The sequence below is a fragment of the Sinohyriopsis cumingii genome, chromosome 12 (assembly GCF_028554795.1).
Source record: "Sinohyriopsis cumingii isolate HCF-2022 chromosome 12, ASM2855479v2, whole genome shotgun sequence".
Classification (NCBI taxonomy): Eukaryota; Metazoa; Mollusca; class Bivalvia; order Unionida; family Unionidae; genus Sinohyriopsis; species Sinohyriopsis cumingii.
The window spans coordinates 100,578,120-100,597,218 of record NC_142972.1 but is presented as its reverse complement, the minus strand read 5'-3'; the positions used below and the strand labels follow the sequence as shown (position 1 = coordinate 100,597,218).

The window sequence follows — 19,099 nt, the reverse complement described above, 5'->3', positions numbered from 1 at the left end:
GTGATGTCAAATGATATGTTCAGGTTATTTGGTTGTGGCATCAATAAGGTCTGTTTATATTACTGTAATTTTATTATCTTGAGCAATATTGATACTGTTTCATTTTTTGAAAGCACTTAACATGCTTTATGTAAAATTCTTATATACTTTTTTGCAGTTGCAGTAGTAAAACAACAAGTTGAAACCCTAAAAGCAAGTGGAAACAGTGCATGGAAAGTTGGAAACCACAAAACAGCAATAGAAATGTACACACAGGCTATAGCTCATATAGGAACTAGTGAAGAATTTCTCCACGAGGCTGCCATTTTGTACAGTAACCGCTCAGCCGTTTATAGTGTATTATATAAATATGCAGAGGCCCAGCAAGATGCTCTAGCCTCACTGAATTGTGATCCAAAATGGTACAAGGTAAGATCTGGCAAACTTTGACAATATGTATTAATGGGATTCTGACCTCAAGTACATGATTAATTTGGCTAACAAATAAAAGAATATCTTAACTGCTTTTATAAAATGGGAATAAATAGCTTGTTTATCATGTATACATTGACCAATTTTGCATTAATATGTCAACAAAATCACCAATGGAGATAGAATTCCGTTGGTGGCAACTATTTTATTTAAAAAAAAACTTAGAGCCATTTGGTGACTGTCAAATCTTCAATCACTTTTGTGATGTTTTGTCCTTGAGGTGTTTAAAAGATAGTGTCAGCACGTGTCTGTTTATAAATATATTCTCTTCCAGAGAATGACTCCCAAATTATTAAAGATATTTCAAACCAACTTTGCACATGAATAACTGTTAACTTTTCAAATGCCAATTAGGAAAATTGTGTCAAAACATAGGGAGATTGGGACTGAAAATGGGGAGGTTATTCACAGCATTTATAAGCCTCACATTCACTATATATTGACCAGTATTCCGGGTCCAATACACATGAAATTCTCAATGGATTGCTGCTTCTCCCTATTACATACCTTATTTTCCCTCATTATGTGTAGTTGTTTCATATTCTGATCATCTGTGACCAAACTACACAGTAGTTAAAGGTTAGTCTTATTAAGTAGACAAGCGAGAAAGCTAGTGTGACTAATTAACACTTAATCCTTATCATTGCAATTATCTTGTAAAAAGGGCTGGCTCTCCAACATAATTTACAGAAACTAGTATTTATTATGTAAGCATCAGCAATTTATTGGCAAATAAATTATGCTTTATTTTGTTGTAACTAGCAGTGTATAAACATACAGTTTCAAGTACATGTGGCAACTATTTTTCCCACATTTTATATCCTACCGTATTTCCTTATTCTCAACTCAAAGGGCATTTAACATTGTTTACTAAATAGCATATTTATGCTGAATTGTTTGATGACACGTACTATGCTTTGTATGTTTTTCATTTGTTCTTAATTTAACTGGTAATTAATGTTTGTATACACAATACAGTAATGCCAGGTGTTTACTCATATAAATTTCTTTGGTGGAACTGAAGATGCTACAGCATTCACAGTGAATATTGTTGAGATTGAAAGTAATTGTTGAAAATGTTTAAACTTGACATTCTGTTTACTCAAGAACAAAACCCTTTGTAGAGTGATAATTATTTTATCAAAACAGTATTCAGAGGTGATTAAATAGAACATAGCATCTGTAGACTCCATAAGATATATCTATTGATGATTATTTTTTAGGAGAAATGAAAATATAATGTAATAATTCACATTATGATGGAAATCTTTTGGATATTGTACCTTAGGATATTTTGCGAGGATTTATAAAAAATTAGGAGGGACTGAGGGGATATGTTTATCTCTATGTGTCTTTAAAAAAAATTGTCATGTATTTTAATCAGAGAATATAAATCCAATCTACCGTATTTATACAGTAAGACAGGGTGTTGAAAGGATGGTAATTGATGCATTGTACATAAGTAGTAGTGATGTATGATATATATAAGGATATGTGTCAAATTTCAAAGTTTGAATGACACACTAAAATCAGTAGAAATATTTGTGCAGTAGTTTTTATGAACATACTGTGAAGCATGCACCAGAATAGCACAACTATATTAGGGATCAAGAATTTAATTTTTTTTTTGGTAGGGGCCTGGGATCTTTTTTTTAAATTAAAAATTACGTCTCTCACATATGTGAAAATAATATAATATCTTGCTCTAATTTATCACACAGTAGCACTATTTTATCAATTACATTATTTGAAGAAAAGTAAAAATTCATATAAAAGAAAGTAAAATATCTGCACTGGAAAGAAAATAACATCCCCTAAATTGAATGTTCAGTACCTCATAGTGCATGAATTTCACATTTGTATGTTAATTGTGGTATAAATTGGCTTCTAAAAACTGTAACTAAAGTGGGATGATTATGTTTACACAATATATGCTACCTTGTACAACATTGGAGGGCTTGTTGATAAATGTTTGACGGCCAGGAACACTGATTCAAGCAAATGAGAAAATATTTAGTAGACTAGAGAACTTAAGTAAAAGTAAAAATAAACAACTGCTGTCTTGGAGATATTACAATGATTATTGGTCTTACAAAGTAATATGTGTGCTTAGCACATTAACATGACAAATAACTTAAACAAATTACACTTTTTTCTCCATTATCTGCAATATTTCCTAAATTTGGATGTGGTTTCCAATATTGCATATGTGACTTGTGTCATTTGTGGGATTAAAGATAATTTCATAACTCTAAGTATTTTCTACAGTTGATATTAATTTAGGACAAATACAATTACTTTTTACAAACATTAATAACTTTTGGAATTATTTTTCCATGAGAGATGAAAAGATACTTAATTTATAACAAGCTTTCTTGGGAATTTTGGTTTTTTATGCATTGCTGTGAAACTTGGTACATAACATTATCATCAGGTAGATACACATTTAATGAAAGGTTTTAGAAGCATTGTAATTATTTATCATATCCAATGATCTTCAAAATACTGAATTGCATACTTTCAGATATATTAAAAAGACCCAACAGCATCAGCATGGCATGATAAGTAGGTCACTGTAGCTTCATTTTGCATCTGTTGAGCACCGACAGTAATGAATACAGATATCAAGTTTCTTGACTATGTGCAACAGTGTCACAGGAGCTTAATTAGAGAAATACAAAGAGTGAACATTGGCTTCAATACAAACGACAACTATCCCATTCAGAAAGTGATACATATACCTGTCTAAAGCCTGTAGACAAGACAAAGCATAAAATGGGAGGAAGGTACATCCAAGTTTGGTTTTGTTCCCTCAGATGCTATAAACATTTATTGGAATTGTCTCTGTCCTTGCTTGTGATCAGTGTTTCACCTTCATCGTCATGGTGGTCAAGTAGTCTAAAGTGCTCACCTTTATTGATCACAGCCATCTCACCTGTCATGGCGAGTTAAAGTCTTGACCAGTGTGGGTATGTGAGAAAGCATTTAAGACGTTTCATGTGGGTTGATGTTTCTTACCATGGTATTTCCAGGTTCTTACCATGGTATTCCCAGGTTCTTCTTCTGCCAGTTATACCTGCTTCCATGTATAGCCTACATTGTGCTGAAAAATGGTGTTACACACAAAGCAACATGGGTATCAACTTTTGATTTTAGCTTTTATGATTTCGTCATTTAGAGTTAGCATTAAAGTTTTTAATTAAAGTCAGATGCAGTGGGAATATTTTAAAACTTGGTTCACTAAGGGTTGACATATTTCATGGCCAAATACCCTTTTCCAATGTTAGTTGTAAATTTGGTGCTTAATGAAAAGTTGTTAGATTCTTGTTATGAATTTGATGCCTAATGAAAACTTGTAAGATTCTTGATGTCTTTTCCAGGGTTATTGGAGAATGGCTACAGTTCTGAAATGCCTGAATCAGCTGGCAGATGCCTACAAGTCCTTTATGGATGGTTTCTTCAAAAGTGAGGACACGCCAGAGGATATGATGCAGAACTTCCTGTTTGAGGCTGTCTGCCTCCTGCATAAAATCAGTGGTGGGTGATAAAAACCTTCATTTGATTCATTATCAGTTTTTTCTTCTCTTTTTTTTGACATGAATCAGAAATAGGAACAATGTTGGCATTTGAAGATCTTTTGGGAAGTTTGAGAGTCAGGATTTTACATCCCATGACAACTATTAAGAGTTTATTTGGTGTTACCTTTGTCTATTTTTGATTAAATTCAGTATTTAGGTCATGATAGGGCATTTGTGTTCCATGAACACATTCTGCTTGGGTTTTAATTCTTTTATTGATAGTTGGACATTAAATGTCATGGAAATTATGTTCCCAACTACAACAAGGGAATCCATCTCAGATGAAATAACAATTTTAACTCTGTTACTAATTTGTGGAGAGATTAAATATATAAATCACACATTATATATATATATATATATATATATATATATATATATATATATATATATATATATATATATATATATATATTCATGTTTAAGTGGAAATGCGAATAAGTGCACTTGAAGAAATTCAAGTGCAGTTAAAGAAATTAAATATATTAAACCCAAAATAAAAGAAAATCAATAAAATCTGGCCTTGGGGAAAATAATGTGGCAGCATGTGAATGTACTTGTGAGCAACCAGATACATTATGCAGACATGCCAACTCTTACAATTTTGCCATAAGAGACACAATTATGTTTGCTGGATATCACATGTAAATTTGAGTATGTCTTGTGGCGGGAGATGTGATTGCCATCATCATGTGAAATGGAAAAGAATTTCCAAGAATTATGTCAAGTTGAGAAATAGCAACAAGCCATTGAGCTGGATAGATTTGGAACTAGAGTTTGTGCAACTGTACTAGTGGTAAATAAAGTCTTCACATACTTTACAAACTTTTCACTTGAACATAATCTTTAAAGTCGATGTGTCAATATTTTAATTATGTTTTCCAGCTTTACAATAGCAGTTATTGATATTTTGTTACACTGTCTTACTGAGACTGACCTGTCAGGGTTGGCAGGTCTGCATTATGGATTGCATAAACTGAATTAGCACAAGAAACTATGTCAACGAAGAAATGAGAATTGGGATAACATAAAGAACAACTAAAATGATTATTTGAATTTTTACAAATTTAATAAATGATTGCACATAAAACACCAAGGCATATGAGGGAATAAATAAAATAAAGAGAACTTTGCAAGCATATAGGATTTGAATGAAATAACTTTTATTTTAAAAATGTAGGAGAATTATGTTTGTTTACAAGAGATAAAAAAATGTTTGCCATGACTTGGCTAGCCTGTACATATCCTATGGGTAACAGATTAAATAGAATAATAGTGTCATTGTTGTTGTTATTTTGTGTTTAATTCCATTTCTTAGGCCATATATGGTGGCCAGCATAACTTAAATGCGCAGCAAGCAAAGTTACTGTATGAATGTTGTTAACCTCATTTTGAATACAAAAGAAAAGGATTTTGGATGTTACATGCCACAAGGTATTTATAAAACTCCTGCTTAGTATATCTTTATTGACGGAAGATAACCCATATTAAAATTAGACAAATACTAAATACAGAAATAGTTACTTTTACTTTGCATGTCAAAATTCCTTGTTGTTCTTCTAAGAATTAGTACCAGATGTATAACTTAAAAAGTGTCTGTGAACTATTTGTCCAAAATTTTCTTTAAAAGTTGCTTTTGATGGATGGATGCATTATATGGATTCAAAATTCTTGGCATATATGTCACCTAATTGCTTACAGGCATTATTCATTTTTGAAAAGAAATGTTATTTGCAAATTGTTGTAAATTTTCAAGTACAAAAGTAGATTACTCTGAACATTGCTGTTTATTAATGAAAACTGTGTGTGTTCTTCAGTGTTTGAACTGTGGTTTGTATACAGCTAAGTGCCAAAACCTGCAAGTTGTATTTTTGTGCACATTTTTTCCCCGCATTTCTAATAATTCAGATATTATTACTACTTCATGATGGTAATAATAAAGAATAACAGTATTATCAGCAACAATAGCAATATTTATAGTCATCATGAGATTATACATTAGAACAAGTATTACAAAAAAATTAATTTTTATTCTCATCTCATTCAAATCACAGAGCAGGAGATAGGAAAATGCTATGACATATTGAAGCCAGTAAGTAGGAAATGGTGGGAACCCCTACTCATCAGACTGGGCAAGGCTGCAGAATGGTGGGCCATTGGGTATCTGATGATTGGACCTGACCTCAAGAACTTAAGGGATACTAGTTGTAAGTTTAGTGAATTATGAAGTTTATTCATTGAACACAATTTTTATAATAGGTTTTATTGACTTTTTAATATGTAGTCTTGTAATAGGGAAGGAAGAAAGATAGCTGCTTTAAGGTTTAAATTCAGGTCTTCTTTACATGATTGTGGTGTAGAGAATCTAAGTTTGAATTTTAAATGCAGCCATTTCAGTGGAAAAAGTCTAAAAGTATAAAATGCTTTTCTAGAATTTGAAAATATCTGGAAAAATTAAAAATTATAATAAAGTTTTGAAAAGTATTAAATTTTTGTATTTATTATGGAAATTGGTAGCATGACTGCTCTGTTGCATTTGAGAGAAGTTTTATTATACAGATTCGGATCTCTTTAGGAGTTAATCTAGAATGTAACTGTGTGAAGTCCTCGCCATGATTTGGACTGGTCTTTGTGCCAACATGTTGAGAATTGATCTGCATTTTCGATTTCATGGATGATTTCATTATGATTTTTGTTGTCCTAGTGAGCATATTTATTTCAGTGTCATTGGATTTGTCATTTATTAGGTCTGGAAGTTTTTAATTTTTGGTATGGTACAGGTCTGGAATCTTTTCAAATTGGCAGCAGTAACATTGACGTACGTATATATTTGGTCACTTCCTAAGTAATCTGGTGTGTTGGAATCTTAGTCAATGGTTTGCTATGCCTGACTTAGAAGCTGAATTTGGTTACACTGTAGAAAATGCAGATAATGAGATGGTTGTAATGGAAAGAAAGATGCTCATATTTTGTTCTTCATTAAATGAAATCATTATTATGAAAACCATTGTAAAGGAATACAGCACTGATGATGATTTTTAGTTTCTAAAATCAACTGAAACCTTTAATAATTATTTGCCATTGAATAAAACTCAGTTCAAGTCCCGAACAGATCCAAAATTGAAGGCAATGACATGTCTGTTATATCCTGGCACATTTTTATGTGTCAGCGGTTACTTGTTGAATCACAGAAATATTATTGCAGGTTTGAATTCAGCATTAATTCCAATAAATGTCTTTATCCAAGAATTTCGTGAAAGCACTTTTGTATTTCCAGAGAAAATAATCATTTAAATTCAATAATTTGAAGAAAATAAAGTTCAGCCCAAACTGGTCACAACATAATACAACTTAAAGTGCTATATATTAAAATCCTCACGTCACAAGAAAATATAGTTCTCTGCTTGACTTCAGTTCATGTTAGCATTTTCTAAAAACCATTACCTAATGGAAAATAACCTTCTATAATGTTTAAATGATCCTTGTTTATTTACAACACAATAACTTACAAAATTCACTTGGGAATCTCCAAAACCCTAACACTGATCAACATATTTACCACTTCTTGTTTACCTAAATAATAATTAGGTTAATAAGCTAATACACACAGAAAATAATGAAGCTATTATTAGTTGTTTACATAAACGTAAAAAAAATAAAACAATAAAAGTCAATCAGGTTAAGCAGAAATGAACTCAGTTTTGGACAAGGTCAAGTCCAGCAAACAATGCTACATTACAATAACATGTAATGAAATATACAAGAAAAACAATAAAACAAACAGGCAAACAATTCAATATACATGACACTTTGTCTTGATATTTGTATCTATGCTGTCATTTCTGAGGTTCAGATATGACACACACCCCAGTTGAATTCAGGGTCAAAGTTAGTTTCAGGGGGTTGTGTAGAATTGTTTGCTTATAAGACTTAAGATTGCTTATAAGACTTAAGAAGTGATATTATTTAATTTTTTTATGTATGTATGTACGTATATATGTTTGCATGTATGTATATGTATGTATGTATGTATGCATGTATGTATGTATGGTTGAGAGAGTAAATGTTTGATACCTGCATACATGTGTTTCACTTAATCAATGTGAATAGTTAGATAATGACTTAAAATACTTTAAAGGTTTTATACTTGTACTGGTTTTCCTTTGACTAATAGCTACATCAGGCTCAAAGAGGACTGCATTGTTTTGGTTCTGATGTTGTTAATTATGGCAAAATTGTTTGAGCAAGTTAAAAAAATTAGGGTTTATCCAAGGAGCTAATGTTCCAGTTCCATCATTTTGTTAATTTATGATATTGTTGTCACAGAAAATGTGGTGACTAATATTGGTCATATTAATGGTTACATCTTTGCACCAAAAGATAATTACCACAGTGGATTTTGCATGCTTTGTACATTTTAAAAAGGCCCATAATTACTGGCTATATATTTCAAAACTGGAAATGTACTGGTCCTGAAAGAAGTGTGATGTTGTCAAGATGGCATTGTCCAGAATTCCTTCAAATAATTTATAACAGTTCCAAAATAATATTATAGTCCAAATAAGTAGTATTTTCTGTTTCCACTGAACAGTCCAAACAAATGTTTTCCTCTCTAATAATATCTTAGGGCTATTCCATTTAAACATGCCCCTGGGGGGGGGAAGGCACATTAAAAAATGGGTGACCACCTATAGAAGTGATTTTTTCCTACCACCACCAGTCACAGAAGTGAATTTTGGACACCCATGCCCATGCATAGAAGCAAATTTTGGAAATTCATTACCGTGAATACAAATTACTTTAATAGAAGTGAATTATATGTAGATTAATTTTTATTATTTGTATCTTGAATAGAAGTATTAAACTTAATAGTCAGAAATAAAATATAATGGATCTAATTAATATTGTAAGTTTTAAAAATTATTTTAAAGTTAGACAAGGTGTTATATATTTTATGTGAAGGGATTAAAGAATTATTAAAACCACAAGATGCCTGAATTATTTTATTTTCTGTAAACATGGAAAATGTTCCCCAACATATTGGGAACATGCAGCTTTAGTTGTCTTATATAAAGATGACACATATCTCATATCACACCTTTTACACACAGTATCATTGGATAGTCAGCCAACCCATTTGAAGTTTTTACCTGTTTATATGTTCAAACAAACATTACAAAACAAAAACATTACCATATTATATATATATGTTTTTCCCAGGCGTTATTGTTGTATCTTGTCTTAATTAGTCAAATATTACACCTGTAAAATTTCTGCAATTTTCAACCACACAAAACTCATTGGATGAGCAGATGCATGTAGTTCAGAAACCAAAAACAATTCCACAAAACAATTTTCCCATGACAAAGAGTAATATTTTGAAATATGGTAGTTTATCACAAGGTCAACATATTTGTAGAACCATAAAAACCATTATTTTCACAGTGATTTGTGAATAATTTGTCCAATTTTAAATAATTTATCATTTCATATCTAAACTTTGCTGTCTTCAAATCAGTGAGAATCGAGAGATATAATTGTTTTAGAGGAAATATTTCAAAACTCTGTGACTTTTCTATGAATGTTTACATTAACTGGCTGGAATTGGTCTTTTGTCTTACAACTCACAGCAGATTTAAGTAACAGTGCATTATTTATGGAAAGTACCAAACTGTATTTGGCCAGCCAATGGCAAACCCACAGTGAGTAATAAGATAAGAACAACATGCTGGGAACCAGTCCATTTCTGGCTTACATAGAAAAGTGTGAGCTTTTCAAATAAATTCACAGGAAGCTTTCAAACACATGTACCGTCCACCATTTTTAATATTGCTCTTTGGTCACTTTTTGAAAATTCTTGACCTCATGTTATTTCATGCTGAAAGTTGCATATTTTTTACATATGGTTATATATAAATGTGTCGTGAACATTCAGCTTCAAGAATAAATTCACTTTTTCTATGTTCCAGATACTTCTGAAGACTTTCTGTGCCTTTTTATCACATGCCCCCTAACATTTTTGCATGAAATAGCATAATCATGAGTCATACCAAGTTGAAATTGTATGTTACACTTAAAACCAATAGTGCATATTCATTATAGTGTTCTTGGATGGTGCAACATTAAATTTTGGATGTCCTAAATTTGCATATTTTCATAATAATTCTGACCCTTGTTTTGAACAATATTACATAATTCATGAAGTAAAGGCAACTGTGGTGTCAGAGATAGAGAAGAAACTGGCACTAAGTTGGTTCTCAAGAAACATTTATGATTATGTATTTGTTTAAATGGAGAAATACTACAGATTGATTCTCTATTCCTTGGCTTATGATGACAATATTCATATTGATATTCACAAAATAATGGCATGAAAATTTAAATGAATTTATTTTCATTCTTCAAAATTCTGAAAAATATTTGAACTTGTACCTCTTTTCCGTCCTTACTAAACATGAACATTTTAATTTTAACTCCAGTGTTTCTAGATAAAAATCCTACCTAGAACAGATGACCTGACATTGATAATATCTCAATTATCACAATCACATGCATATTATCAATACGTCTAGTATCACTGAGTCAGTGAGTGATACTCCCATTGAGTCTCTAACCTCGAAAATATATTACACAACAAAAGTTGTACGAATATTTTGTAATAAGTTTGGTATAATGAATGACAGTACGTCTGTATAATCCGATTCCTTGGTATAAACATCTGCCTTTTCATACAATCGTTTTCGTGTGTTTTTGAACCCAGATTATGTATTATTGTTGTCATTGTTTACATTTCGTACCATGTGCCGGGAAGAGTTACCGTTCTTGCTGGCATGGGTGACCTTTGAAAAAGACGTAATTCGTGGGTTTTCCGCAAATATTCGCACACATTTTACCATTATTCTCGTAAAAAGAACTACAAAGTATTTAAAAAGTAGGCGTAGGTGAGCGTATATGGTCGTTTAATTAATTTTCCAGTGTTTTGAAAAATTCGTTTTTTGTTATTTCCCCTGCTGAATATGTTGTAAAAATGGCTCAATGTCATATACGCTAAATATAGACATTTGACCTTTCAACCATGAATACATTTGACTTTTTGTAATAATGTCGGCTTTTTACATATTAAAGAGGAGAAAGTACTGGGTGTAATGAGGTTGACATTTTGAGAAAATGTTAATCTTGATGGCCTTTGCCCTCTAGCGGTGTCCCCTGTTGCTACTAACTATTGAAGAATCAACGCTGATATTTTAAGCTAAACTGCGTATAGCGTAATCAATTTGGTAGCAATGTTTCGCTCGGGCATTCGACTTCATACTCCTACTAAAACTTTTACGTAGTATTTATAAATTTACGGAATGCCAGACCATTTTCCCACGCTATCGCTCGACATGACCATGATCGCGCCTATTTAATATGCTAGTGCAATGCAAAAAATGGAATACTGTCCCCGTTATAGTCAACTGAAAATCAGTTTATACCAAGGTTCAGTACCTCATTTTCAGTCAACCAATGAGAAGACAGCATTCCATTCTGTGCGGTGCACTTGCATATTAAGTAGGTGCGATCATGGCCATGTCGAGCTATAGCATGGGGAAAATGGCCTGGCTTCCATAAATGTATAACAGTACGTCAAAGTTTTAGTATACATACAAAGTCGAATGCCTGTCAGAGCAAAACATAGGTACCAAAATTATTATGTTACGTGCAGTTTAGCTTAAAAGGTCATGTGAAGTCGCGTGAGAAAGTGCGCAATTCGGTTTATTTCAATGTCGTGTTTTTTTCGGAAGCATGTACTTGTCATACAAATAGTTCTAACCAATCAAATGGAAGCTAAGAGAAGGGGACTTTTTCCAAGTTTGCGGAGTTTCAAATGTACGATTTTCAAACTTAATTCTGAGGCTGAAGAATGTCTCAACTTTGTGTCTGTCTATGGTCAAGTTCTCACCTCTAAAAGTAGCCATATCCCCACATTTTTGACGGACCACATGTTGCATTGTATTTCTGTCACCATTTTATGTCATGCTCTAAATATTCAGCTGCAGCATCCTTACCATATATGACTACATCCGAAGACTTCCGGATATCCACGTTCCCATTGTTTCCGTATTTCCATTACAAATTCATCGGGAAATTGACGATTTAGTTTTTATTTTCCCCGGAATCCCTCGAATTACGATGAGTAATCTGCAATGACGTTATTTTTGTTAAGGGGGGGGGAGAAGAGAAAACAAACACAGCGGTGACATTATAGAAACATATTATTAAAATAAAATAGGCACCACCGATAGAAGCATTTTTTCTTTTGATATGACAAGGCACAGAAGTGATTATTGTTTATTGATGACCATGCATGGAAGTTTTTTATTTTGCCGTCCGTGGCGTAGTGGTATGTTTGAATGGAATAGCCCTTAGTACAATATATAACATGTCTGCAGAATTACAACAGGAACACAAAAAATCAGAAGGACTCCCAAAATTGGATTGAAACTGCTAGTTCTCCTGTCAAACACACCAACAACTGAGACTGTATCTAGCAAGAGACCTTATGTGACAGAACTTACTACTTATTTTGTGCTGAACAGGCCTATTCATGTGACCTAGCCCAACCGATGGGAAGTTACTGAATATTTCAATAAATGTCAAAATCTCATCAGCCAACAAGAAATTAAGCCATAGGTATTGTAAGGTCTTATTATTAAAATTAGTATTAATAACTGTCAACACAGACATATTAAACAGCTATTTATAGATCCTATGTAATACTACACTCTTAACAGACACAGACAAAATATAACTAAGATATTCTGTATAATTAAAAGGAGTCACAAAAATATAGATATACATAACAACACTGTAATAGCTACTGTCAACAGGCTGTGTATTTTACATGTGAATGAGTAAGTATTACAAGGGTGAACTGCATGCAGTTTATGTGATACCTCATCTGTAGTGGCTAACAAGGATAATTACTGATGCATCAACTATGATTGTAATAGTGACTGACTTTCAGACCAAGATTATTTGTTCTATGACTTTCGTTTTTACATGTGGACATTAATACTTTCTTTTGAATCATGCTAAGAGCAATGATGCAAAGAGAAAAAGAAGAAGGAAAAACCCCACTCTTTTAGCAATTCATTAAATTACCAGTACTTTGATGACTTAAACATTGTTTCTTAGATTTGTACGTATTTAATGTCATGTGTCACAGGACCCTACATTTTTTAGGTTTAGACTGCAAACAGTTTTGTACATGACAATCAGTGCTTTAGGAAATTCTTAAAAAGTTGCAGAGGTAAGCAGTGTAATCATTGGTATCATTCTCTGGGCTCAGCAAAACCACTGGTCCTCTCATCCTGACCAGGTACATTTTTTGGGATAAGTAAAACTTGAGTACATTCTCATAGCTAAAAGTAGATCTGAATTCATTGTCTACTTTTATTGATTTATAAAGTGCATAATGTCAAAACAGCAGCAGATTTGTTGAAACATTATTGCTTTAATTACCTAGTGTAACTCAAACTCTTTTGACCAATGAGCAATATTCCCTTATATGATACTGTGGAGTAAGTATCCAGAATAGAAATTTCACTATAAAAGACCATTTGATACAAAAGTTTGACAATTGAGTCAGATGGAATTCTTCTTTGACATTGGCTTTGTGAAAGTAATTGCATACTTGTATAAATATCTGCTGGAATCTTTTCTTAGGTTTGCGTTGAAATTGCCATTGATCTGGGGCAAGTGTAACAGTGTCTGATGACACAAATTGATAACAATTGGACATTCTCAGTTTCTTAACTTTTCCCTCATATATCTTGTAAAAATGTGTGATAGTTCACTAGAAGGAAAATTTCTTGGCATTAAAATGATACGGTATTGAATGGTGTCACCATCGACTGAAAACCTTTATAAGATAGCAAGGGTTATATGTGCAGCAGCAATGGCTCAAGTTATAATTCTGCTCACTTAGGATATATGTATTTAAGGGGACGTGTTACAGCAGACTTTGTTCATAGGTTGGATCCATTTTAGCATCAATCTTGCACCTAGTGGGTACATGTGGTTCTTTAGTAATTGTATAAGTACTGAAATGGGGAAATCTACTATGCTAAGTATAATGAGGACAGAAATGAGTAGCTTAATTGACTTTTGGATCCTTGCTTGCATAAGACATTCTGAGTGCTGCATTCAGGTTTAAAGGAATGCATATAACATCCCAGGTAGAAATTGCTGTAAATGTGGTAGTAATCAAATATGCAAAATTAATTATTCTTGATTTTGTTTATTTATGATATATGTGCCATACAAGCCAACAGAGAAAGTTTAATGAAGTTTTTATGCCATTTTTGAAATTTTTCACTTTATCCCAGAACACTATTTTTTCCTTACAGATGATACAAATGAAATCAAAAGACTTGTCAAAGGAGTTTCAGCAGGTGTGAGTACAGAATGTGTACCTCTGAAGACCCTCTTTCAGTTCCTCAAGGAGGGGAACCCCAAAACAGTGGTTAAATGGCTTGATCCCCTCACCATAATGATGCTTATGCATTCACCAAATTATTCCTCTTTCCACAGCTTGTGTGAAGCTGAAAATGACACAACCTTACATGCAGCTGTCAGGTTTTCTCTTCTTATAGGTAATATTTCCAATTTATCAGATATTTGGGCTTTCAGTCTACTATAATAAACTGTGATTCCCCTCTTTTCAGCCACTTGGTGTGAATTAAAAATACTTTTTTCCTTCTTGCAAATTCATTATTATGAGCAAGGGAAAATGTAGTGTATTGCCAGTAAATAGCTTATAAATGGTTTGGAAACAATCTTGGAAATAATAAGTCAGAGCTTTTCCATTTAAACATACATTGTACATGTACCTAAGGAACATGAAGACAGTCTTCTTTAGATACATATAAAAACTTGTTACTCGAGCAGTTCTTATCAAAATAAAGAATTATGAATTGTTTCAGTAGAACAGCAGTTTGAAAACACCTTGCCTGGCAGTTTGATATATCTGCCCCAAACCTTTACTAATTGATGATTTTTGGACTGATGACACCTATTCTTTGAAGTGTGAAATTTCATGCAGACCATGCAGAGTGATACAGATATTGGATCCACTTTGTACAGCATCCATAACCTTACACATCATATTTGATTCACCCTCAGTTATATGATGAAAATGATATATGTGATCATTCAATGTTCAACTCAGAAGTTAGCTGCGACGTCAATCCTATGCACAAAAACAACCTGCTACTCAGTTTCAGAGCCATTCATATCAAGAGGATAGGAAACAAAGTATCTGTACCCCTATGCCTCTGCTCTCTTTCCTTTGACTCATGTTCCCATCCAATCACAAACTATTTGGTAGGTACCCAACTCAGTTTTGTTTTTTAAACAGTGTTGGATTGATCTATTTCTGCCATATGATTGGGCAATCCTGGTACCATTAGATTTGGTAAATAACACTTTTTTTCTTGTAGGAGATCCGAACTCATGTTGAGAAGTGGGTTGTTTAGATTGTTTGGAACCCACAATCTCTCCAGACTTCTTGTTAGAATGGCCATTCCTAACCAGAAAAGGCTTGCCGGGAGAATGTCAATCGTATTAAAGTGAACTCATCTTGCCTTCTCCATCAGTCTGAATGAATTTGCCACCCATCCTGATCTGAAATGCATAATTTCATGCTCCCCTCCATTCTTCTTTTTGAAATACCTGCATTTTGTATACAGAGAAAATTATCAGTTATGTGCTCTCTTCAGGCTTGAGAATAATTCCATATAAGCAGGTGTGAGTACAGAATGTGTACCTCTGAAGACCCTCTTTCAGTTCCTCAAGGAGGTTAACCCCAAAAATTCCTTTATAAGGCTACATCCAGTCCTATTTACCACTTTGCATTATTCATATTTTGTCGATATAAAGCCCTAAAAGGATGCACTATAGATCATTTAGGTAAGACTATGGAAGATGGCTGACATGGCAAATAATTACATGTCCATACCGCTCGATTACAGGATCAGCACTACAAGTGACATATTATCATTCCTGGACCAGTGGCACAACCAAGGTTGGCTCATTACAGGAATGCCTCTAAAACAGCTGCAGCTGAATGTGATCATGTGCACAGATGCTAGATCCTGTTGAGAAACATATCTTTTACCATACTTCAGCAATGTCATCTGCTTATTCCCAGTCCCTTTGAAATGTTTCATGTCCTTTAATATGTGAAATTCTTTACCAATTTTGGGGGATATAGATAAATAATTGTAAAATGAATGTCATCTTAGGATCATTTTTGTTGTGGGAAAAGACCTAGATGAGTTAAACAACTTGTTTCCAACTGTAAAGTTTCCTTGCTTGTGCTGGATAATTCATAATCGTTAGCAATTTCCCATACTCAGAGGATAAATATCTTCAGAGCTTGAACTTTTTTGGCAGTATCACACTGCCTTCATCAGTGATTAAAATTGATCACATGACCTTAATGCAAGCAATTTAAATGTCATAATCTGTGCTTTCTGAAAACCATGATGAGAAATGTTTGCTAATCAGAGCTGATAGGATGGCAGTGTGCATGATATTGCAAAACTCAATTGAAAGTTTCAAATTTGTAATGAGTTGTAATGAGTAACAGTGCTTTTGATAAAGGCAATGTATGTCAGAAAAATATGAAGATATGGATCTCAGTAATTTTTCCATGCACACAGGATTAATCATGTCTCTTTGAATTTGGTTGTGTGATGATTTTTGGCAGAATTAGAGTCTTTAGAAGATGAACTTTGTGTAAAGGTATATCTTTTTGTGCATGCTTCCAGGCAGGACAACTCTACTGAATAACTTTCAGACCTTTATGAATCAAGTTTACTTGGGAATCCATCCCAGACCTGGTTTTGAATTTGCATTGGATGGAAATGGTGACACAGTTTTCCACACCATGGCCAAGTTTAGACCCTTACCAGAGCCGAGGATCCTGAAAAAAGTAGCAAAAGTAATGCTGAGTGCAGGACTGGATGCAGCAGTGAAAAATAGAGATGGAAAACTCCCTGTTGACTATCTAGACAAGAGTTATGCTGGAAAGATATTTAACCTCTTCATGAATGCATGCCACAGTGAGTTTTTAGCTTTAAATAATGTACTTTTCTTAACTAGCAAAAGTTATGTGCACATAACTCATGTTCCAGTTTGATACTGTTAGTGTTCCTTCTGGTAGTAATTAATATTTTGTCTCATGTCAGACCTGGAAAGTCATATAAACCTACATGTATGCATGTACACTAAAGACCTGGGTTAAATTATTTAATGGTAGTTTTGACAGCTAACCTATGGATGTTCATATGATTGTGTGAAACTCACAACACATCCTGAAATCTCACAGGACTAGTAAGATGAAAATGTTACTGGTCCTATCCTTAACTGCACTATTTCTATAATGCAACGAAAGAAAATTATTCAATGGTAAATACAGGTAGACATAAACATCAATGATTAGTAAGGTTATCTGTATATTGCAACATAGAAAATAAAGAAAACACAATAGAATATATTTATGTCATTGTGACAAATTGATTACATGGTAAGGTAGCAACATATAAGCAAGCAAAATCACACAGATTACTAAACTGATCAATAGTAGCTTACTTGATCTTGTGTTATATAATGCCATTAGGCTTATATGCATAAACACACCAAATGGAACAATACAGTTTGATTGAAGTTTGGTGAACCAAAAAGAGGCATAATAAAGTAACTCAGCATTGTCTTGAATGAGTAGTTTAAGCCATTGTGATTTAAGATTATTGGCTAGTTTATGGTCAGTGGCAATATTCTTTGTAGTTGGATGTTACTTCATATATAAGACGCAAAGTATTTCAGTAGTTGGAATAGTGTGGAAGTGAGACTCATATTTTAAGTAAATGTTGTGGCTGAGGGAAGGATGAACCATTGGCTAGATTCGACAGTGTTTGACTTAGCAAATCCCATTCTTAGCATATGCCAAAACGCCTGATGAACAGTTAGTTATTCTGGAGTGTACAACATCTGTTGACATAATAGAGCCACCAGCATCAATACAATGCATGAGTGCAGAGCTCAAGACAAAAGGTTGTTAACACGTTTAAACAGTATAATTGTTATGGCTACTGCACATTTGACACTCACTCCGATCAGTGTGGATTTAAAAATAATTTTGTGTACACTAGACAAATTTTCAGCAAGATCTTTTTGATGTTTGAACAACAGTACTATCCTTTCTTTGATGAGTTTAGATATGAACTCTAATCCAGATGGTTGACTTACTATGCTCAGATGAGTTTTCCAGAGGCATGACCCTTTTTAGTAATTTAAAAGTAGTTTAAGCTTATTTGTCTCGCTAATATGTTTTTTTCAGCATTGTCATTTACGATGTTGTTTTTGAGAATACAGTTGTGCACATGTACCTGTTGAGGTTACTAAACTGTATCATGCAAAGGCAAGAAGCACTCTCTTCCAGAATATACTGTGATATATTTCTGGTTTACTAAGTGATTTTAATAGACTTATGATGAGAATATTTAAAGCATGCACATGATACAAAATTGCATTTATAATTATAGAGTTTACTACTGCTGATATACCAAAGCTGAAAGAAGAGGGAAATGCCAAATTCAAAAGAGGGGACCACCAGGGTGCACTAGAAGCTTACAACAGAGGCATTTGGGTCTTTAAAAGGCATGGAAGTCAAGTACCAGCAGGAATGACAAAGAGAGATATTGCTGCTTTATATGGGAATCGAGCAGCAGTTTTTCTCAGCCAGCACAAATGTCAGGAAGCTCTTGACGATGCTATGATGAGTGTGGTGTATGACGAACATTGGTATAAGGTAAAGGCTAAGACAGTTAGAATTATTCCAGTTTTGGTGGTGGAACTGTCAGTAATGTTAAGATTCTTTGCAATAGTTAATGCCATTTATTATCTTTTACATCAGCTGAGATTCCATGTTTAGAAAGGCACTTTCATTGTGAGTAAAGGTAGGAAAAAAGGTACTACAGTGCTTTTAAGCATGATATATTGGT

At 33.3% G+C, this 19,099-nt stretch overlaps 1 protein-coding gene across 1 annotated transcript in view; it reads left to right on the top strand.

Moving 5' to 3' along the window:
* Positions 1-19,099, top strand: part of LOC149787096 (uncharacterized) — a 45,189-nt gene that overhangs the window by 13,550 nt on the left and 12,540 nt on the right. The window contains exons 5-10 of the mRNA XM_089976045.1: positions 158-408; positions 3,852-4,008; positions 6,104-6,256; positions 14,441-14,686; positions 16,865-17,158; positions 18,641-18,906. Coding sequence (XP_089832171.1) covers positions 158-408; positions 3,852-4,008; positions 6,104-6,256; positions 14,441-14,686; positions 16,865-17,158; positions 18,641-18,906 — 1,367 coding nt within the window. The remainder of the gene's footprint in view (positions 1-157; positions 409-3,851; positions 4,009-6,103; positions 6,257-14,440; positions 14,687-16,864; positions 17,159-18,640; positions 18,907-19,099) is intronic.